This window comes from Citrus clementina, unplaced genomic scaffold, assembly GCF_000493195.1.
Source record: "Citrus clementina cultivar Clemenules unplaced genomic scaffold, Citrus_clementina_v1.0 scaffold_3, whole genome shotgun sequence".
Lineage (NCBI taxonomy): Eukaryota > Viridiplantae > Streptophyta > Magnoliopsida > Sapindales > Rutaceae > Citrus > Citrus x clementina.
The window spans coordinates 34512374-34527733 of NW_006262339.1; the positions used below are offsets into that span (position 1 = coordinate 34512374).

Here is a 15360-nt window from a genome sequence, read left to right on the forward strand (position 1 = left end):
TTAGGGGTTAAGACTCGTTGATTCCGTAGAATACCAAGAATTAACTGTTCAAATACTCACAAAGAGATTTGAAAATTGAAATATTATTAAACTCAAAATTCTCCCCTTGTAAAAGCTACAAAAGACACTTATTTATACTAAGTAAGACTTATCCTAATATGATTAGAAAACCTATTTTAATAAGACTTATGCCTAAATTAGGAATATTACCCAAATAAGCAATACCTAAACAATAAGACTCTAAATAAGAAACCAAATTAAACTAGAATACAAATTAATTAAAATATTCCTAAATATTATACATTTAAATATAATTAGGATTTCTTCAATTTCTTGCTCTGCATCAGCTAGCCTTAGAGATCATAGCTTCTAATTAAAAATGCATGGTATATCCCAGAGAAGGAAGTGCATGGAAACCTGCACTCACACCAGGAGCATTCATAGACATTGAACTACTTTCACCCATATGTTATCCATCAGCAAGTAAATTATTCCAATTTGCGTTGAGGAGCTTATTCTTAAATCCAAACCCAAAAAATCAAACAAGTAATCCACTGAAGGTGGTTCCATGCTTCCTGATCAAAATCTAGCGACAACAAGATTTTGAAGTCATACATTTCCATAGTTAGATGTTTGGTAGTCGTTAACAAAACCAGGCATTTGCCCACTCAACATATGCTGATCAAGTTGAGTCAGAGGGTTGTTAAGAGTTTGAAACAAATCATCATCTACCCTTCCCTTTAATGAAGCTAGATTATTTGGAGTATGATTAGCATCTAAAAAACCATGTCTTTCATCACAGCCTCCTGAAGGCATGAAACTGGTGGTTGTATCCACCAGACTGTACAAAGAAACCTCCTCTTCAGATGAATTAGCTTTTTAATCGCAAAAGCATGAAGTTGAAAATAGACTTGTCTGATTACTGATCCCACCACGTAAGTCCCCCTTTACAAAATATTTTGTAGGAAGCAAACCTCTAACCAAGCACATAGAGGAAGTGATAAATGTCAACAAAAATTACTGGCGCCAAATACACAGATAAAGAGAAATCATGCATTTGGTACAGAGCCAATAAATAAATAAGTTTGAAAACGAACGGAGAGAAAGTTCAAGCTTTAGAGTACATAAATTTTGGCAACGATGGACTGAATTCTTAATATAAAGCATTCACCAAACTAACATAATTCCCCAATTTCCGATCAAAGAGAACACTAACAATCCAATAGAAAGCGAACGCTAAACAAACTCAGAGTACTAATAAGAAAGTGAATTGCAAGCACCCATCACAAATTGGAAGATGTTAAAAGCTATTACTCCTGTGAAACACAAAAAATCTGAAGATAATTAGAGCAGAAAATCAAATACAAAAGAGATGAAATGAGAAATAAAAATACTAACCACTTTAAGAAGAAGACTCGTTAGCTGAAGTTTTCTTAATGCCAGTTGAGTTTCTGACCATGTCACTGACTGCTGACAGCACTCCAGCAGTTATTGCCTGCGTTGGGTAATAAATATTCAAGCTTTCCTGAACTTTCTCAGCCACCAAGCAAAAAAATTATACACAAAAAAGAAAATCCATAATAGAGATTAAATAAAACAACAAAACAAATAAGAAAGAAGGGACCTTTGTTCCAGAAGGGGGTTGCTGAAGCTGCGTCAATTACTGTTGCAATCCTTTCTTTGCAGCTGTTCCCATTTTCTTTTAACTGCCGATAATAAAATGTCTTCCATAAAATAAAGACCTGCCCCATTAGTGTTTGAGGTCTCACATAACTAAAAATAAGTGACATATTCTTAAATAAATATGAAAAATATCTAGCAAAAAATGGAACAAATAGCCAACAATAAAAATATGCATAAGATAATAGGTAGTTAGAATGACTTGGGACATCCGATTGTATATGGTTTAGGAACAGTAGATAAAAGCCAAAAAAAAAAAAAAGTTCTCCATTTGAATCGAAAAATATCCTCAAAATCACTTTTGCATAAAGAGCCATATAGGAAAGAATAGACCCCATTTTCCATTTCATGTGAACGAAATGATGAAAAACATAATAGAATCTTTAGCAGGCGCAGCATCATCCTGAATACAGCTCGAATTTGCAAAGTAATAAACCACAAGTAATGGTTACTTGACATTTCAGATTCTTGAGGCCCATCAGCAAGAACAAGAAGTTCTTGAACCTCATCTAAATATATAATATGCACAGTAAATTTCTTTTCTATGTAGAACAGAAGTTGAATACTGCCTAAGCTTAACAACTGAAAGAAGAGTGAAGATTTAACAATAATAGGGCAAATAGATGTTCTGATTGGAGGAGCCAGTGATAGGCTGATAGTTGCCCTTCTTCATGATTATGTCCAAAATCAGCTACAAATCATGGATGGCAGCCATTTCTTTTTCAAAGTCATCTCGATTAGTTGCTCTAGCAGCTTTCCAGAATGAACCTCTAAACTCCTCCGCAGAATACACCATCAAAGTTTGGCATATATATATTCCTTGCACAATATCTCATGGTAGATCTCAGAAAAACAAATTGAATTGCTTGAATTAGACCTTTTTGTCTATTTGATATTATAGTTAAAGCCTTCTCATTTTGAACGTTCATATGCTTTTCCAACAATCCCAAAAACTGTATCCAGTTATCCTTGCACTGATCACATCTGCAAAATACTAAAGGGAATATGTCATTGTTGGTGTCTAAAGGAACAACAGATAGAATAAAAATCCTTTTAAAAATGCTTGTGCACCTTGTAATTCTTGTTGAATCTTCTCTGTTGCATCGTTATTTTTTGTAAGGATAATATTGCTATAATCATGTAATCTTGCTTATGCTTAGCAAGATCACTGTCAGTTATTTGCAGAACCTGCTTTTCAGCCCTACAGAGCCTTTTCTTTGTGGTGCTAGTATTGAATCTCTTCCTTAATTCTTCTGACTTGGCTCCTGACCCAATTCTAAGATTGTTAATAATTGAACTATAAACCTTCTGAGAAACCCAATTGCTAGTTACTTCTGGATTTTTAAACACTGGCTTGTACTTGTGATCACCCCCTTTTAAGAGTTGTAATCTCAACTGATACTTTATCCACCAAAACAGATGCATGGAGATGCATGGATCCTCCACTTCCCAGCCTTTGTCTGTACATACAGTTGCAATATGGATCAACCATTTTTTTATCTATCCAATGCACATGAGTTTTGAATCGCATGATCTTTCAGCAATCTTGAAACTAGTTATACAATCAAACACTTGTCCAACTTGCAGCTTAATTTTGTCATATGTAGACATCTGAAAAATCCTCGCTCTCAAATCTTTTGCCGTCCTCGATACAGAATTTTCCTGATCATTCTCACTGTTGAGTGCATTATCCTCTCATTGCTTTCACTATCTGTAAAATAAACCATCAGATTCGCCAAGATCTGTAAAATAAACCACTTCAGACTCACTATCTGATTTTACAACATCACACACATCTTCATTAGTCTAACCAATAGAATCAACACTGTAAGCATCCTCATTAGCATCTTCATACACTTTATCACCCTTCCTTAAATTTGCATCACCGCTATATACTTGCTCAGTTTGCTGTGATTGAACTTCAGTGTACTTGTACCCACTCTCATAGCCATATGCCTTAAGGATCCTATTAACATCAATAAGAACATCATCATCACCGTATTCAAAAGTCCATGCCCATGGTCCAGCTGATGGTAGAGTATGTGGTGAGTTTCGGGACTCTTTGGTTGATTTTCCAATGGTTGGAGGGTATTATATATGTTCTTGGGAGGCTTAGGAAAAAGGCTCATCATAAACAGGGATGCTTAATTGAGGAGTACAAGGTGATAGTTGATGTTCAATGATAGTTTGATTGGGTGGTTGGGATTGTGAAGACCTGGTCTGGTTATTAAACAACCCTCTTTTTACTGGCGACAATGTGTCCATGGCTACAACATCCATGTCAAGCTTCAAAAAGTCAAATCCCTTCTCTAGTATAAGGCTCACAAGATTAATGTACTCCAAATCTTTTTTCAGATGCTTCCTTTCACTGGACCATAGGATGATAACTATAAGCTGAAAATTTTCATTGTCGTATTTATGCCTTGTAAACCTCTTCCAGCACATCATTTATAAGGCTCACCAAACTGAGGCATTCTGGATCACAAGCACCCACTTGTATCCCTCCTGCAAAAGTTAACCGAAACATGTAGTTGATGCATATTGAACATGCAAACCCAATCAAACACATTACCAACATTCTGAAGCCGTCCATGTTATCAGCAAATAAAACAGACATCGATGTTGTCGAAAAAAATAAAAGCAAAAAATAATCATATAACTACAATTTAATTTTATAGGCAAATTTCAATATCAACAGACACAATTACCATCCCACGATAATAATACAAATATGTCCTTTTCCACACATCCACATCATTACTGAATATGGAAAAAAAAAATTCTATTACTCTATAAAAATAAAAAGAATTAATTTAACCCATATTACAATAACTCATGAAAACACCATCAAAATTTCTTTGAAACTTCATTATTTGAAATAAAATAATGATAAGTTGAGAAACATACCAGAACAATATTAACTCAACTTGCTTCCGAAATTTATTTTGAGCTTTACCAACACTCTTCTTTGATCATTATTGTCTCTCAAGTTAGCTCATAGTGCAATTAAAGAGTATACTTATACAAATATGAAATTACAATTATTTTTTAAACTAAAATCTAGGGTTATAAGACTTTCATGGTGCTAAAATATGAGTCAAGGGCACCAAAATAGAGATAATTGTAAAAAGATTGCTTGAGATAGAAGTTTTTCACCTTTTTCAGGAGTGTTTGTTTGGTAGAATTAGATAAAAATCATTTTCAGTTATGTCAGCTTTTATTTATTTATTTTTAATTTTTTCTTTAGTGAAAAATCATATTTTACCTTTTATGAATTACTAATAAACGACATTAAACTAATGGTGGATAACAAACCGATGTTTTGGACTATTGTTTAAAGAGTGAGACTATTGATACCCCTCCAAATATCTCTTAAAACCCCTTTAATTATTTTACACTTTTAACCTTTATTAAAATTAAATAATACGACAATTTTTAATTAAACTCCCACTCAAAAATAAAAAATTTCTTTCCCCTTAAAAAAAATATAACATTTTAGAAATTAAAAATGTTGTTTTTTTTTTCTAATTTTTAGGTGAGAAATTTACTATCGGTGGCTGCAATGAAGAGAAGAAACCCCAATTGTTTTAATGGAAGAAATCCATTGTTGAAATAGGATTTAATAATAAAAATTAGAGAATAGGGTTTACACTAATAAAATTTGATTAAGGGTATTTTTTCCATTGATGGAGGTGTTAAAAGAATTTTATAGTTTTTTAAAATATTTTAATGGGGTTAATAAAGAAAAGGGGTGTTAAGAGATATTTAAATGGGTGCCAATACTCCCACTCTTGTTTAAAAAATAAGGATGAATTGTGCTATTGCATAGAACCCTAGGATGAAAAGGTTTTTTTTTTCTCCCAATTATAAATTAGAGTTGAATAAGTCAAATTTAAATATGATTTAGATTATTTAAATTGAATTAAATTGTCAGACATATGGATGACTAATTCAAATTATATAATTTAAAATTAGTCATCCGGCTGATTTAATTATGGATTAGAGTTTGATAAGTCGAAATGTGATTTGGATTATTTAAATTGATTTAAATTGTGAGATACATGGGTGACTAATTCAAATTAGATAAGTAAATTAGGTTGACTAATTCAAATTGAATTAGGAAAATGATTATACAGGGTGTCTCTATATAAAAGAAATATACAAAGCCTTGAAGGCACAACTACTATCTCTACTTCTCTGGCATATTTTCTTCATCAATTTTTTCCTTATTGTTTTAAACTATTATGCATGCAGTGCAACATCACAATAATGTCATTAAATCCTGGAGTGAATTCACTTTATTTTTTTTCCTTTTTGCATTGGAAAATCTTCCTTGGAGGAGTATAAATTAGTGTTCAGGATAGTGCTTCACACAACCTGACAAAATTATGTTTGCTGGTCCAGTAACAACTTCTAGGTTACTGGAAAAAACTTTCTAGTTTGTGGGTATAAGTTCTGCATTGCTGGGTACAATTATATAAGTTATGTAACTATGTTGCAATTCTCAAGCTGTTGTTTATAATTGTTGTAATACTAATTGAAGTCACTATTTCCAGCTGATTTTAGAATTCTATTAAGCAATATTAACTCATCTTTCCAACAATATAAAGACCAATTATATGAGTTTTGATTATTACTTCAAATAAAGTACGCAAACTGGTTACCTATGATCTTTGATTACCGACAATAATACTTCTAAGATTTGTGATTTAGTAAAATATGTATGGTAATAGATCATAAATCTCAGTAGTATTTCATTAGTGACTAAGCATGGTTAAGTAAGAAATATTCGCAACATAAGATTTTGCAGAGATTTATGCTGACGGAGGATTATTTCGAAATTCATAATTATTAATTCAAATTGCATTTGGATCCAAAATTTTTCCAATATTATACTAGACATCCAAAGGAATCTCACATCCAAAGGAATCTTGTGAAAGTTGATTCAACAAAATCCGATAAGAATTCAATTTACGATGATTTTTTTAACTCAAGTCTGTTCCATTGAAAATTTCTAGTTTCAGCACAACACCATACTAGACTTCTTCAAAAGTTACGAAATTTGAAGAATTGCTTCCTATGCTATAAACCTCTAGTATATTTCTGAATTTTATGGTTAAAGGAAAAATTATTTTAAACGTTTGAGATCAGTCAGGTCATAATAGAAAACTGTTGGACAAAATTCTTGAGGTCCAAAATGAAAATTGTTTTCAATAGTTTTAGATGGAATCAAACTAGGAAAATTTTATTATTGACAACCTAGTCTTTTACATTAAACAACTTTGATTTCAGTGGGACTCATTTAATAATAACATGAAAAGTTAATTAGGCGTAAGTGTAGAAAATTATAGATTTCAACAGGAGCGGAAACAAAAGAGAAACTTTGTCAATTTTATAGTTTCAAAAATTGGAATTAAGCCAAGAGGTACGGAGTTTACACACTCCACAGGGAATTCATCATCGTAAAGCCCAAAATAGATTACGACTCATGAAACAGCAATGTTATACGGCCAAGTCATATCTATCAAGGCTCGCTATGGTAGCCTACTAGATAATCCCACAGGGAAGACCTGTCTGGGCATGACCTTTTCAGCATTCTCGTCATGTCTCCCACTCCCGCTCGTAGCTTCTCTTGAATATCAATACCTTGATACTCAGGAATTTGCTGATGGACATAAAACAATGTGTAAACATCCGACTTTAAGGGTGAACTGGAACCCATTCGAATGATTCACTTAAGAACATTTTGAGGCATTAAATATATTACCTTTGTTAACCATAACATGTAAGCAGCAGAATGTATTGCTTGTGCTTCCTCAAAGTTGGCATCGGCAATAGTAGTGGAACAGGAATGTACAAGGCACAACTCATGATCCATCAAGCTATCAATGTCAATATCTACACTGGCTTTTGGCTTTGATTGGCAAGAAACGGCAAGGAGATGAGTTGCCATATGTTTTATCAAATACATGGAAAGAAAACGGCGGTGAAGCCACAGAGCCTGTGAAAATAATATATCAAATGAAGATTTTAGGCATCAGGAGGATAGTGAGATGCTACAAGTCTAAAGCTGAGGTTTATAAAACAACAGGAGGATCTTCTTCCAGAATAGGTTATGGGATTCAATAATGTAACCGTCCACAGTAACAAGAAAACAATAATAATGCATTATTCCAATAGTTCTAAATTTTACATAAATATCTGCGAAGCACTACTTTGGAGCCAATTGTTTCCTCAGAAAACTAGTTTTTATATGTTTATATATCCCATCTGAAGAACAAATCACAGTTATAAAGCTGCAACATGCAAAGACTACAGTCGTATATAAGTTCTGAATCTTATTCTCAGTTTATGTACCAATACCAGACACTAAAACATTGATAAGAGCTTATAGCTACAGCAATTTATAAAAAATGCGAAATCTTCAAATCAATTATGAAGTTGGCAGTTGGAAAAATCCTGCAACCCTACTTCCTCCTTTATGAGAAGAGGGGAAGAATAGATAGAAAGCCAATGTGTCGTACCTCTCTCCCTATATATCGCTTTATCAGAGACTCATTCCAATCAAGCTCTTCCTGTCAGAACCCAATAGTCAAGAGATTAAACAAACTGAGTTTGAACATGCAGGGCACTAGCATTATTAACATAAACTTTAACAAAAAAATTGGTTGAGAAATTGATAAAGAGAATGATCTTTTTCTTGGCTTCACTAGAACAACCATAGAGAAGAATATAAATACCAGACTCACTTCCTATTCAAGGAGTTTACAGTAAACCGATATGATGATTGTACAGAGAACATTAGGATTTACAGAAGCTTGGTGCATTAATATTTTCCATTATCATCTGTGGTCACTAGAGAATGATTTTACCATATGAAATTGTAAAGAAAATTGATATTATTACTTTTAGAAGCTCAGGTTAGAACACTCAGTACAATGGTAACGAAATTGAGGATATAGATCTTGTAAAGGTATCAGCTATAAACAATATATAACAACTACGCCACCATACATAACAGATGCACACACATTATTTGACTTGCTTGCTGAAATGGAAAACAGATCAGTAATGCTTATTGAACAGTTATAACAAGTCACTTTACCTTCCAGATTTGATAGGTTTCCACAAAGTAACCAGAAGAATTATTGTCTTGAGTGTAGCAAAAGCCCTCTAAGTTCCTAAGCATCAACCTCTGCAAATCAATGAAAGTCAGATTGTAAAGATATGGAAGCTTCTATCACGTGACTCGTGCCCAAACAAATCCACATTGGATTCTTATGCCTCACTTTTGCGCATTTATGTTTGATAAGTGCTTAATTTAACATCAATTTTTATTACTTTCGTAGCGGTTATTTAATATTTTCATAAACTTCTTGAATCTTCGTCATTCTTTTATTTTTTGTAGGAGTTTATGACACAAAAAAAACAAACAAGAGCTGAAAAGCAACAAATTGGTGTGAAAAATAGCTAGATTGCGGCTTCATGGATTTAATTGCTTTTTGGACAAATCTTTGGGCTATATTCACTTTATTGGGCTATATTAGACATGTACTAAGGATGAGGACCAAATTTGGGCCAAAAAGATTGATTCTTGAAGGGCTGGTTAGGTCTCTTATTTGGGTCTGCAATAAAAACGGATATTGGAGGTATTTTAACACATGCACCTAGTTCTTTGTGTCACAAACCTATTCTTATTAAGGAAAAGGAGGTAAAAAATGAGTTTCACCAGCCCTACGAGGACTATGACAGCAGCTCGCAATAAGTTAGATGCTCCAAAAAGAGAAAAAACTTGGAGCATCAATTCCAAATGTGAGAAGATTGCAAGGAAGAGAGGAGCAGGCGAATTGCAGAGAAGACTTGGCTGCTATAGCAGAAAATCTAAAATTGCAGAAAATAGTTTTAAAAAAGGTTTAAATATGATGCAAAATATAGTTAAAAGGAATCATTCTCAGAACTTATTCCCCAAATTCTCTAATTTTATTTTACATATCAAATCAAACCCCCCAAACTTTGTGTGGTGTTTGTTAATGTGTTCTTAGTGGATCTGGAAAGTTAGTCAATTTCAGTAAATTTAAATATGTTTTAATTTATCGTTCCTGGTCGGCTTGTGCGTTTCGTGTGTTCTTGGTCTTAATAACTTATTAATGAGGAACAATCCTTTACAGGAATGAGCCTTGCTTGCTACAATACTCAATAATAATTTAAGACAATGATTTAAGCAATATGCTTTTAAGCGACATCAATGTTACTCATGTATATCCCACATTTAAGGAATTTTGTCTTATAGATGGAACATATGTCTCAGATCAGGCTTTAATCCTCACTAGAAAATGTAACAGGAACTATAATGGTTTATGTCCGATTTCTCACATAGGAACTGAGTTTTGTCGTAAATAAATGTGCTGTATACTGCAGTTGAGGAGGATGACTTGGCATGCAATTGGGGGAATATAAATTCAGAGGTTGATATTTTGTCTGAGTAAAAATAATTTTAAACCAAAGCCATGGTAACTAAAAGTTCATGCCAATGCTACATGAATGTTATTATAAATTGGTCTTTAATCACGTATGCTGTAAACTGTTTATTCTCTTAGCATGCATCTCATAATTTAATATCAGATTCATAAGAGAAAAACTCACTCTACGATAATGAAAGCAAGAATTATCAGCAACGTGCAACCCAGACCAATTTCTTGATTTCTTCAACTCATCTAGCACCTGAAGGAACAACAAATTTAGTAAAAATGCAAAAAATGTAACACAGATTTAATAACTAAGAGAGAGTGAAATTTTGAGAACATAACAACTCGTATACAACTATCTATTACATGAATCTGAAATGAATTTGAGGAATTGCAAATAGCCCAGAAATAGTACCACAACAAAATTTAACCTGTTCTCTGGTCATGAAGGAAACCAACCAACAACGATGATTCCATGCACGGTAGTTCATTTTTGATCTCTGAAAAAGGTAAATTTTGAATTAGAGTACAGGCTAGTTTATTACCAGACACTTTCTCCCTCATTATCTTAGTATAGTGAATAAATTGGCAATAGGGCTGTACCAAACATCCCTAAAGAGGAAATAGGGTTGTGACAAACAACATACACTAATTCTATTTAATTTGGCAAAGTACTTAGAAACAAATTTAACGGGAAAACTGCAATCTACTAAGCCATTGATATTAAAATTGATGTCAACTCTCTAAATCAGCATTCAATAATAATGAAAAACTTATTAAAATGCAACAAATGTGAAAATGGAATATTTTCTTCTTGAAAAGTTAATAAACCTTCATAACATAATACTATCCAGTTCCTGAACTGAATTTAAACCTCAGCAATTTTTTCCACAAGCTCAGATTCTCTCTCTATTATCCATTGCAGAGTTGAACAATTTCTAGAGATCATATTGATCACCCATCGCCTGAAAATAATAGATTCATGTGTAAGAATGACTTTTCCATCATATAATTCAATATTCGCCTGGAAAATTCTAGATGTCAAAGAGATGAAGGAAAAAACACACAACTTAGAACTAGAAAGTTCTGCACTGTGCATTCCTCTCCAAATCACCAGGCCTTACGGCACAACATGACACTTATATCAAAGTCTGAATGCAAAGAAATAAATAAGAACAATTTCAAAAACGTCACCTGTGGCTCCAAGCTTGTTCACTTTTAGGAGAATACGATAGAACAAGAGCTGACAAGTGAAGTTCATCCATTAATATTGGCAGGAGCCGCTTGTTTGACACAATTAGCTTCCTGTGCAACAGTAGACAGAACTAGGTGTCATGATCAAAGCTGACAAACTGAACACAAAATATAAAAATCATGTCATAAGAAATTCTCTGACTGTCACCCCACCAGTCTTTGGTTGCATATTATGAGGTCCACTTCTCGTTAACAAAAATGAACTATATAATGTCAGCAATTGGGTGAATCACATCTCATTTTATGTTGGAAATGATTTAGATTATACATAATGGAGCAACAAAAGGAAAAGGAAGTACATGCAACAACTATGAATCTTGAAAAATATGGAGCTTTAATGACTATATCATTAACCTAAGTGTAAACAATACTACTATCAGAAAATATTTATGTTTTTCTCTTGAAGTGACTATTTGCAATTATGAGATAGAATATGTCAATTAGAGCATAAGTGATGAAATGTAAGAATAAACCACCGTTTCTCAAGCATTCCCCACCCACCCACAACACCCCAAAAAGAAAATCATAAAATAAAAATAAAAGGTACAGAAAGGTAAAGGAAATAGCCAACTATACACGGAAGAACCTGGAATCACCCATAAAATAAAAATAAAAGGCACAGAAAGGTAAAGAAAATAGCCAAATATGCACAGGGAAGAACCTGGAATTCCATGCGGTGGCAAAGTCACAGCTTAGCAACAAAAGTGCCTTGCTATGAATCATAACTTCAATTGCCAGAGTGTCATCCTGAGATTTACCAGAAAAGTTGCCAGGTGTTTTATATTGCCTAAGCGCAGAGATAAATGCATGTTTAGCCGCCTTATACACTGGAATAAGAATTTGCGTTGAAATGCCCAACTTATGATCTCTGATCCAAAAACTAGTACTTTCATGGTCCCTATCCTCTGAACTGAGAGAATCACCTATCTCTTCTTTCAATGTGGCAAACTGGGATGGGTGAATGAATCCTACTTCATCACTACATTTGATATAAAGCCAACATATTAAAATCATGCTGACAAAAATGAAAACACTAGAACCAAAATGCACGAGAAACTATTCAAACAAAATTCATGATAAGCATGCAAGAGCGAAAAGTAAGAAATATGAAAGAAATGACCACATTAGTGTAGCACAGACATAATAATAAAGGACTAGTAAACTACAAACTACTTGAATAGATGAACAAGCAAGCGGCACTCTATCAGCTCCTTATATGTTCTCGTTCTGCCATAGTGTCATAATCAGTAAAAACATATCCAATTAAAAGTTATAATTTTCTATACTACCAATGGGGTGCAAATGTTTAATCTGATTTAAAATACAGTTCTAATCCGTTCCTAGCAGCCACAGAAGCCAGAATTATTCTACACAACATGAACTATCCATACCATCCCATCCATAAAAATTATTTTTATAAACTAATCCGTACAAACTAGCATCGTATAAAATGAGTGGAAAAGTGGGAAAGCGAAAAATGCACTTTTTGTTATCATTTATTCCTTTCACTTATCCATTTTAGTTTTTCAAAAATATCATGCCATGTCAATTTGTACAGACAAGTGTGTAAAAAAGATTATTTGTATGCAAAGCATTGGTAAACCAAAACATTTAATATCCTACCAATACTATTAACAATGGATATTGCATTACAAGGCAAATGAAAGAAGAAGAATAATTTTTTTTTTTTTTTGGTTTCAATTTCCTCCACTGTCCCAGCAACCAAACAGAAATAGATCATTAAATTAGCTTATTCAGCAATCGTTATATTAAGTGATTATATTACTTACATAAGGGGATCAAGGTCCAGAATACGTTCCAATTGCGCCAGGAGATTCAAAGCTTCTGCTTCAGTATACGAGTTTTCCCTCGTACTCATGTTTCAGAAAATAGTATGCTTTGGCTGCCAAGAGAAAGGAAGAGAGATTTTAGCCAAGTGATAACAACAACAGCAACAACAGCAGCAATAATAATAATAATAATAGTATTAGTAGTAGTAATAATAATAATAATGGAAAATTTTTACATGCAATTGAAGAAATATAACTCTAAGCCTGGGTAATATGATACATGTAGCCTCAGGCAGGGATGACAAAAACCGGGTCCAGTTCCAGTCTCCCTGCAACCGGTGAATATTTGCTTTCCTGCAAGCTAAAAAAGGAGGATGATGGGATAAACCCAAATGAGGACCAGGAAACCCAGGTTTTAAACTTGGAAAAGAAGTAGCTCTGATTTTCTCCCATTTTCCATGTGAATAAACTAATATGCTTGCTCCGCAATTCTCAATTCACAAAATGAATTTCCAATACCAAAGCAACCAATCAACTTAAAATAGCCTCAAAAGTGCCAACTTTCAATTTCAATACCATTATACAGAGGAATTGAAAAACAAAAAATTCAAAAATATAAAGTTTGAAACTCACAATAAGTCAGAAAGCCAAGCGTCTTTCGGTCATGGGTAGCTTCAGCTCGAGCTGTGATGGAAAGTAGATTCAGTGTCTTGCAGTGTGTTCAATGGGAAGGGGAAAAGCCGCCAAGCTTCGTGTGGTCTCCCGCTGTGCTACAGCAGTAGCGCCGGCGAAATGGTTTGGATTTTATTTTATGGTCTGGGGAATAAGGTGCGGCTCTGTAAAGACTGAAAAACGTTTAGTAGTTAGATTCTTTTAGTGGGATGGGCAGTTTATGGTTCGTTCAGTTCCGAACCAAAACCAATGGGTTCCAAAAACTTGAACCGAAGCCGAACTGAACCGAAATATTTCAGTTCAGTTCATTCATTTCTAAAATTCGTTTCAGTTTCGGTTTCGGTTTCGGTTTCGGTGTGATTCAGCATTCTTGGTTTGGAATTTATTTGGAATTCATTTCTAAATTTTAGATATGTTGATGTTACCCAATAATCTTGTTTAATTAGTTGTTGGAATTAATCTTCAAACTTAAGAATCAATTATTTCCGATATAATAAGAAAGAAATCTTCGAAAACCACCAACTAGAGTACAACAAAATAGTGTTGAAAATCTCTAATGCTCAATGAATCATAAATTTAAACTTTATTATATGTTTTACAAAATAAACAAAATTTTTGAAAGCCACCAACTTAAAATTGGAAAACTTCAAAAATTGTCTACAGAGGGTGAAGACGAAAAAGCGTTATTTTATGTAATATTCATTCTCAAAGCACAATCAAATAAATTGAAAAAAGAACGAAGTCAACAAGACAACAACTCACTGTCTCCGACTCTTCGACGCGATGGCAACGGCTGAACGAGGCTGCAACAGCAACAGCTGGCGCCTGGCGACGAGGTAGCTGAATCACAATCACGATCTGCCGTCTGTTGTCTGCCGCGAGCTAATAAAAAATATCGAATCACGATTGCCTACGGTGGATGGTGCGTGATGACAGTGAGATTAAGAGAGTGAGACGCTGAGACGAGAGGGTGAGACAATGAGAGACCGTGAGAGTGAGATGGTGACCGGAGACGGAGAGAGTCACAGTAAGCGTGAGACAGAGGGGCCTACTTCTGTGCTGTGTTTAGTTTTACCGTTTTAGGGGAATTAGGGATCTACTGATTTAGGTGTCGTTTGTTTTTTTGTCTGAAATCTGAATTAGTCTGAATTCTGAATAGGTCTGAATGTCTGAATCTGAATAATATGTTTATTTTTTCGTCTGAATCTCAAAAAATAAGTATTAAGTTGTTTGCTTTTTTCAACTTAAAAAGCTGAAAATATGTACTTTTACATTTGTATTCTTATTAAATTTGAATGTCAAATAAATAATATATTAAATACCACAATATTTTAACATTTATAAGTAAAACTATACTCAAGTGAATACATAATTATTTTAGAATTTTAATATATAAAATACCATAAATTTCAAATTTTATCATATATAATATAAGAAAGAAAAAATATGGATATTTTTATGTGGGATAAATATCTATAAGTGAGTTTTGAGATAGACAT

At 33.5% G+C, this 15360-nt stretch overlaps 1 protein-coding gene across 4 annotated transcripts; it reads right to left on the bottom strand.

The window, feature by feature from the left end:
- Positions 1 to 7005: 7005 nt before the first annotated feature.
- LOC18046159 (protein prenyltransferase alpha subunit repeat-containing protein 1) lies at positions 7006 to 14944 on the bottom strand. 4 transcript variants are annotated; one of them, XM_006442594.2, is made up of 13 exons: positions 14624 to 14924; positions 13823 to 14034; positions 13470 to 13550; positions 13190 to 13302; positions 12061 to 12378; positions 11340 to 11450; positions 11020 to 11110; positions 10577 to 10645; positions 10324 to 10401; positions 8786 to 8875; positions 8205 to 8255; positions 7448 to 7681; positions 7006 to 7345 (listed from the first exon to the last, which is right to left on the bottom strand). In XM_006442594.2, the coding sequence occupies exons 4-13, from the start codon at positions 13276 to 13278 to the stop codon at positions 7205 to 7207; spliced, it is 1272 nt and encodes a 423-aa protein (XP_006442657.1). In that variant the 5' UTR covers positions 13279 to 13302; positions 13470 to 13550; positions 13823 to 14034; positions 14624 to 14924; the 3' UTR covers positions 7006 to 7204. The 4 variants fall into 4 exon arrangements, with proteins under 4 accessions (XP_006442657.1, XP_024044981.1, XP_024044982.1 ...); XM_024189213.1 differs by having other exon boundaries at positions 13447 to 13550; XM_024189214.1 differs by having other exon boundaries at positions 13426 to 13550.
- Positions 14945 to 15360: the final 416 nt, after the last annotated feature.

Coding starts and splice junctions, on each gene's coding strand:
- LOC18046159 (XM_006442593.2), bottom strand. CDS start 13,278: ATGAGTACGAGGGAAAACTCGTATACTGAAGCAGAAGCTTTGAATCTC. Junction 10,646..11,019: donor TTGTGGAAAAAATTGCTGAG/GTTTAAATTCAG, acceptor TACCTTTTTCAG/AGATCAAAAATGAACTACCG. Junction 10,402..10,576: donor CCTTCATGACCAGAGAACAG/GTTAAATTTTGT, acceptor TTGTTCCTTCAG/GTGCTAGATGAGTTGAAGAA.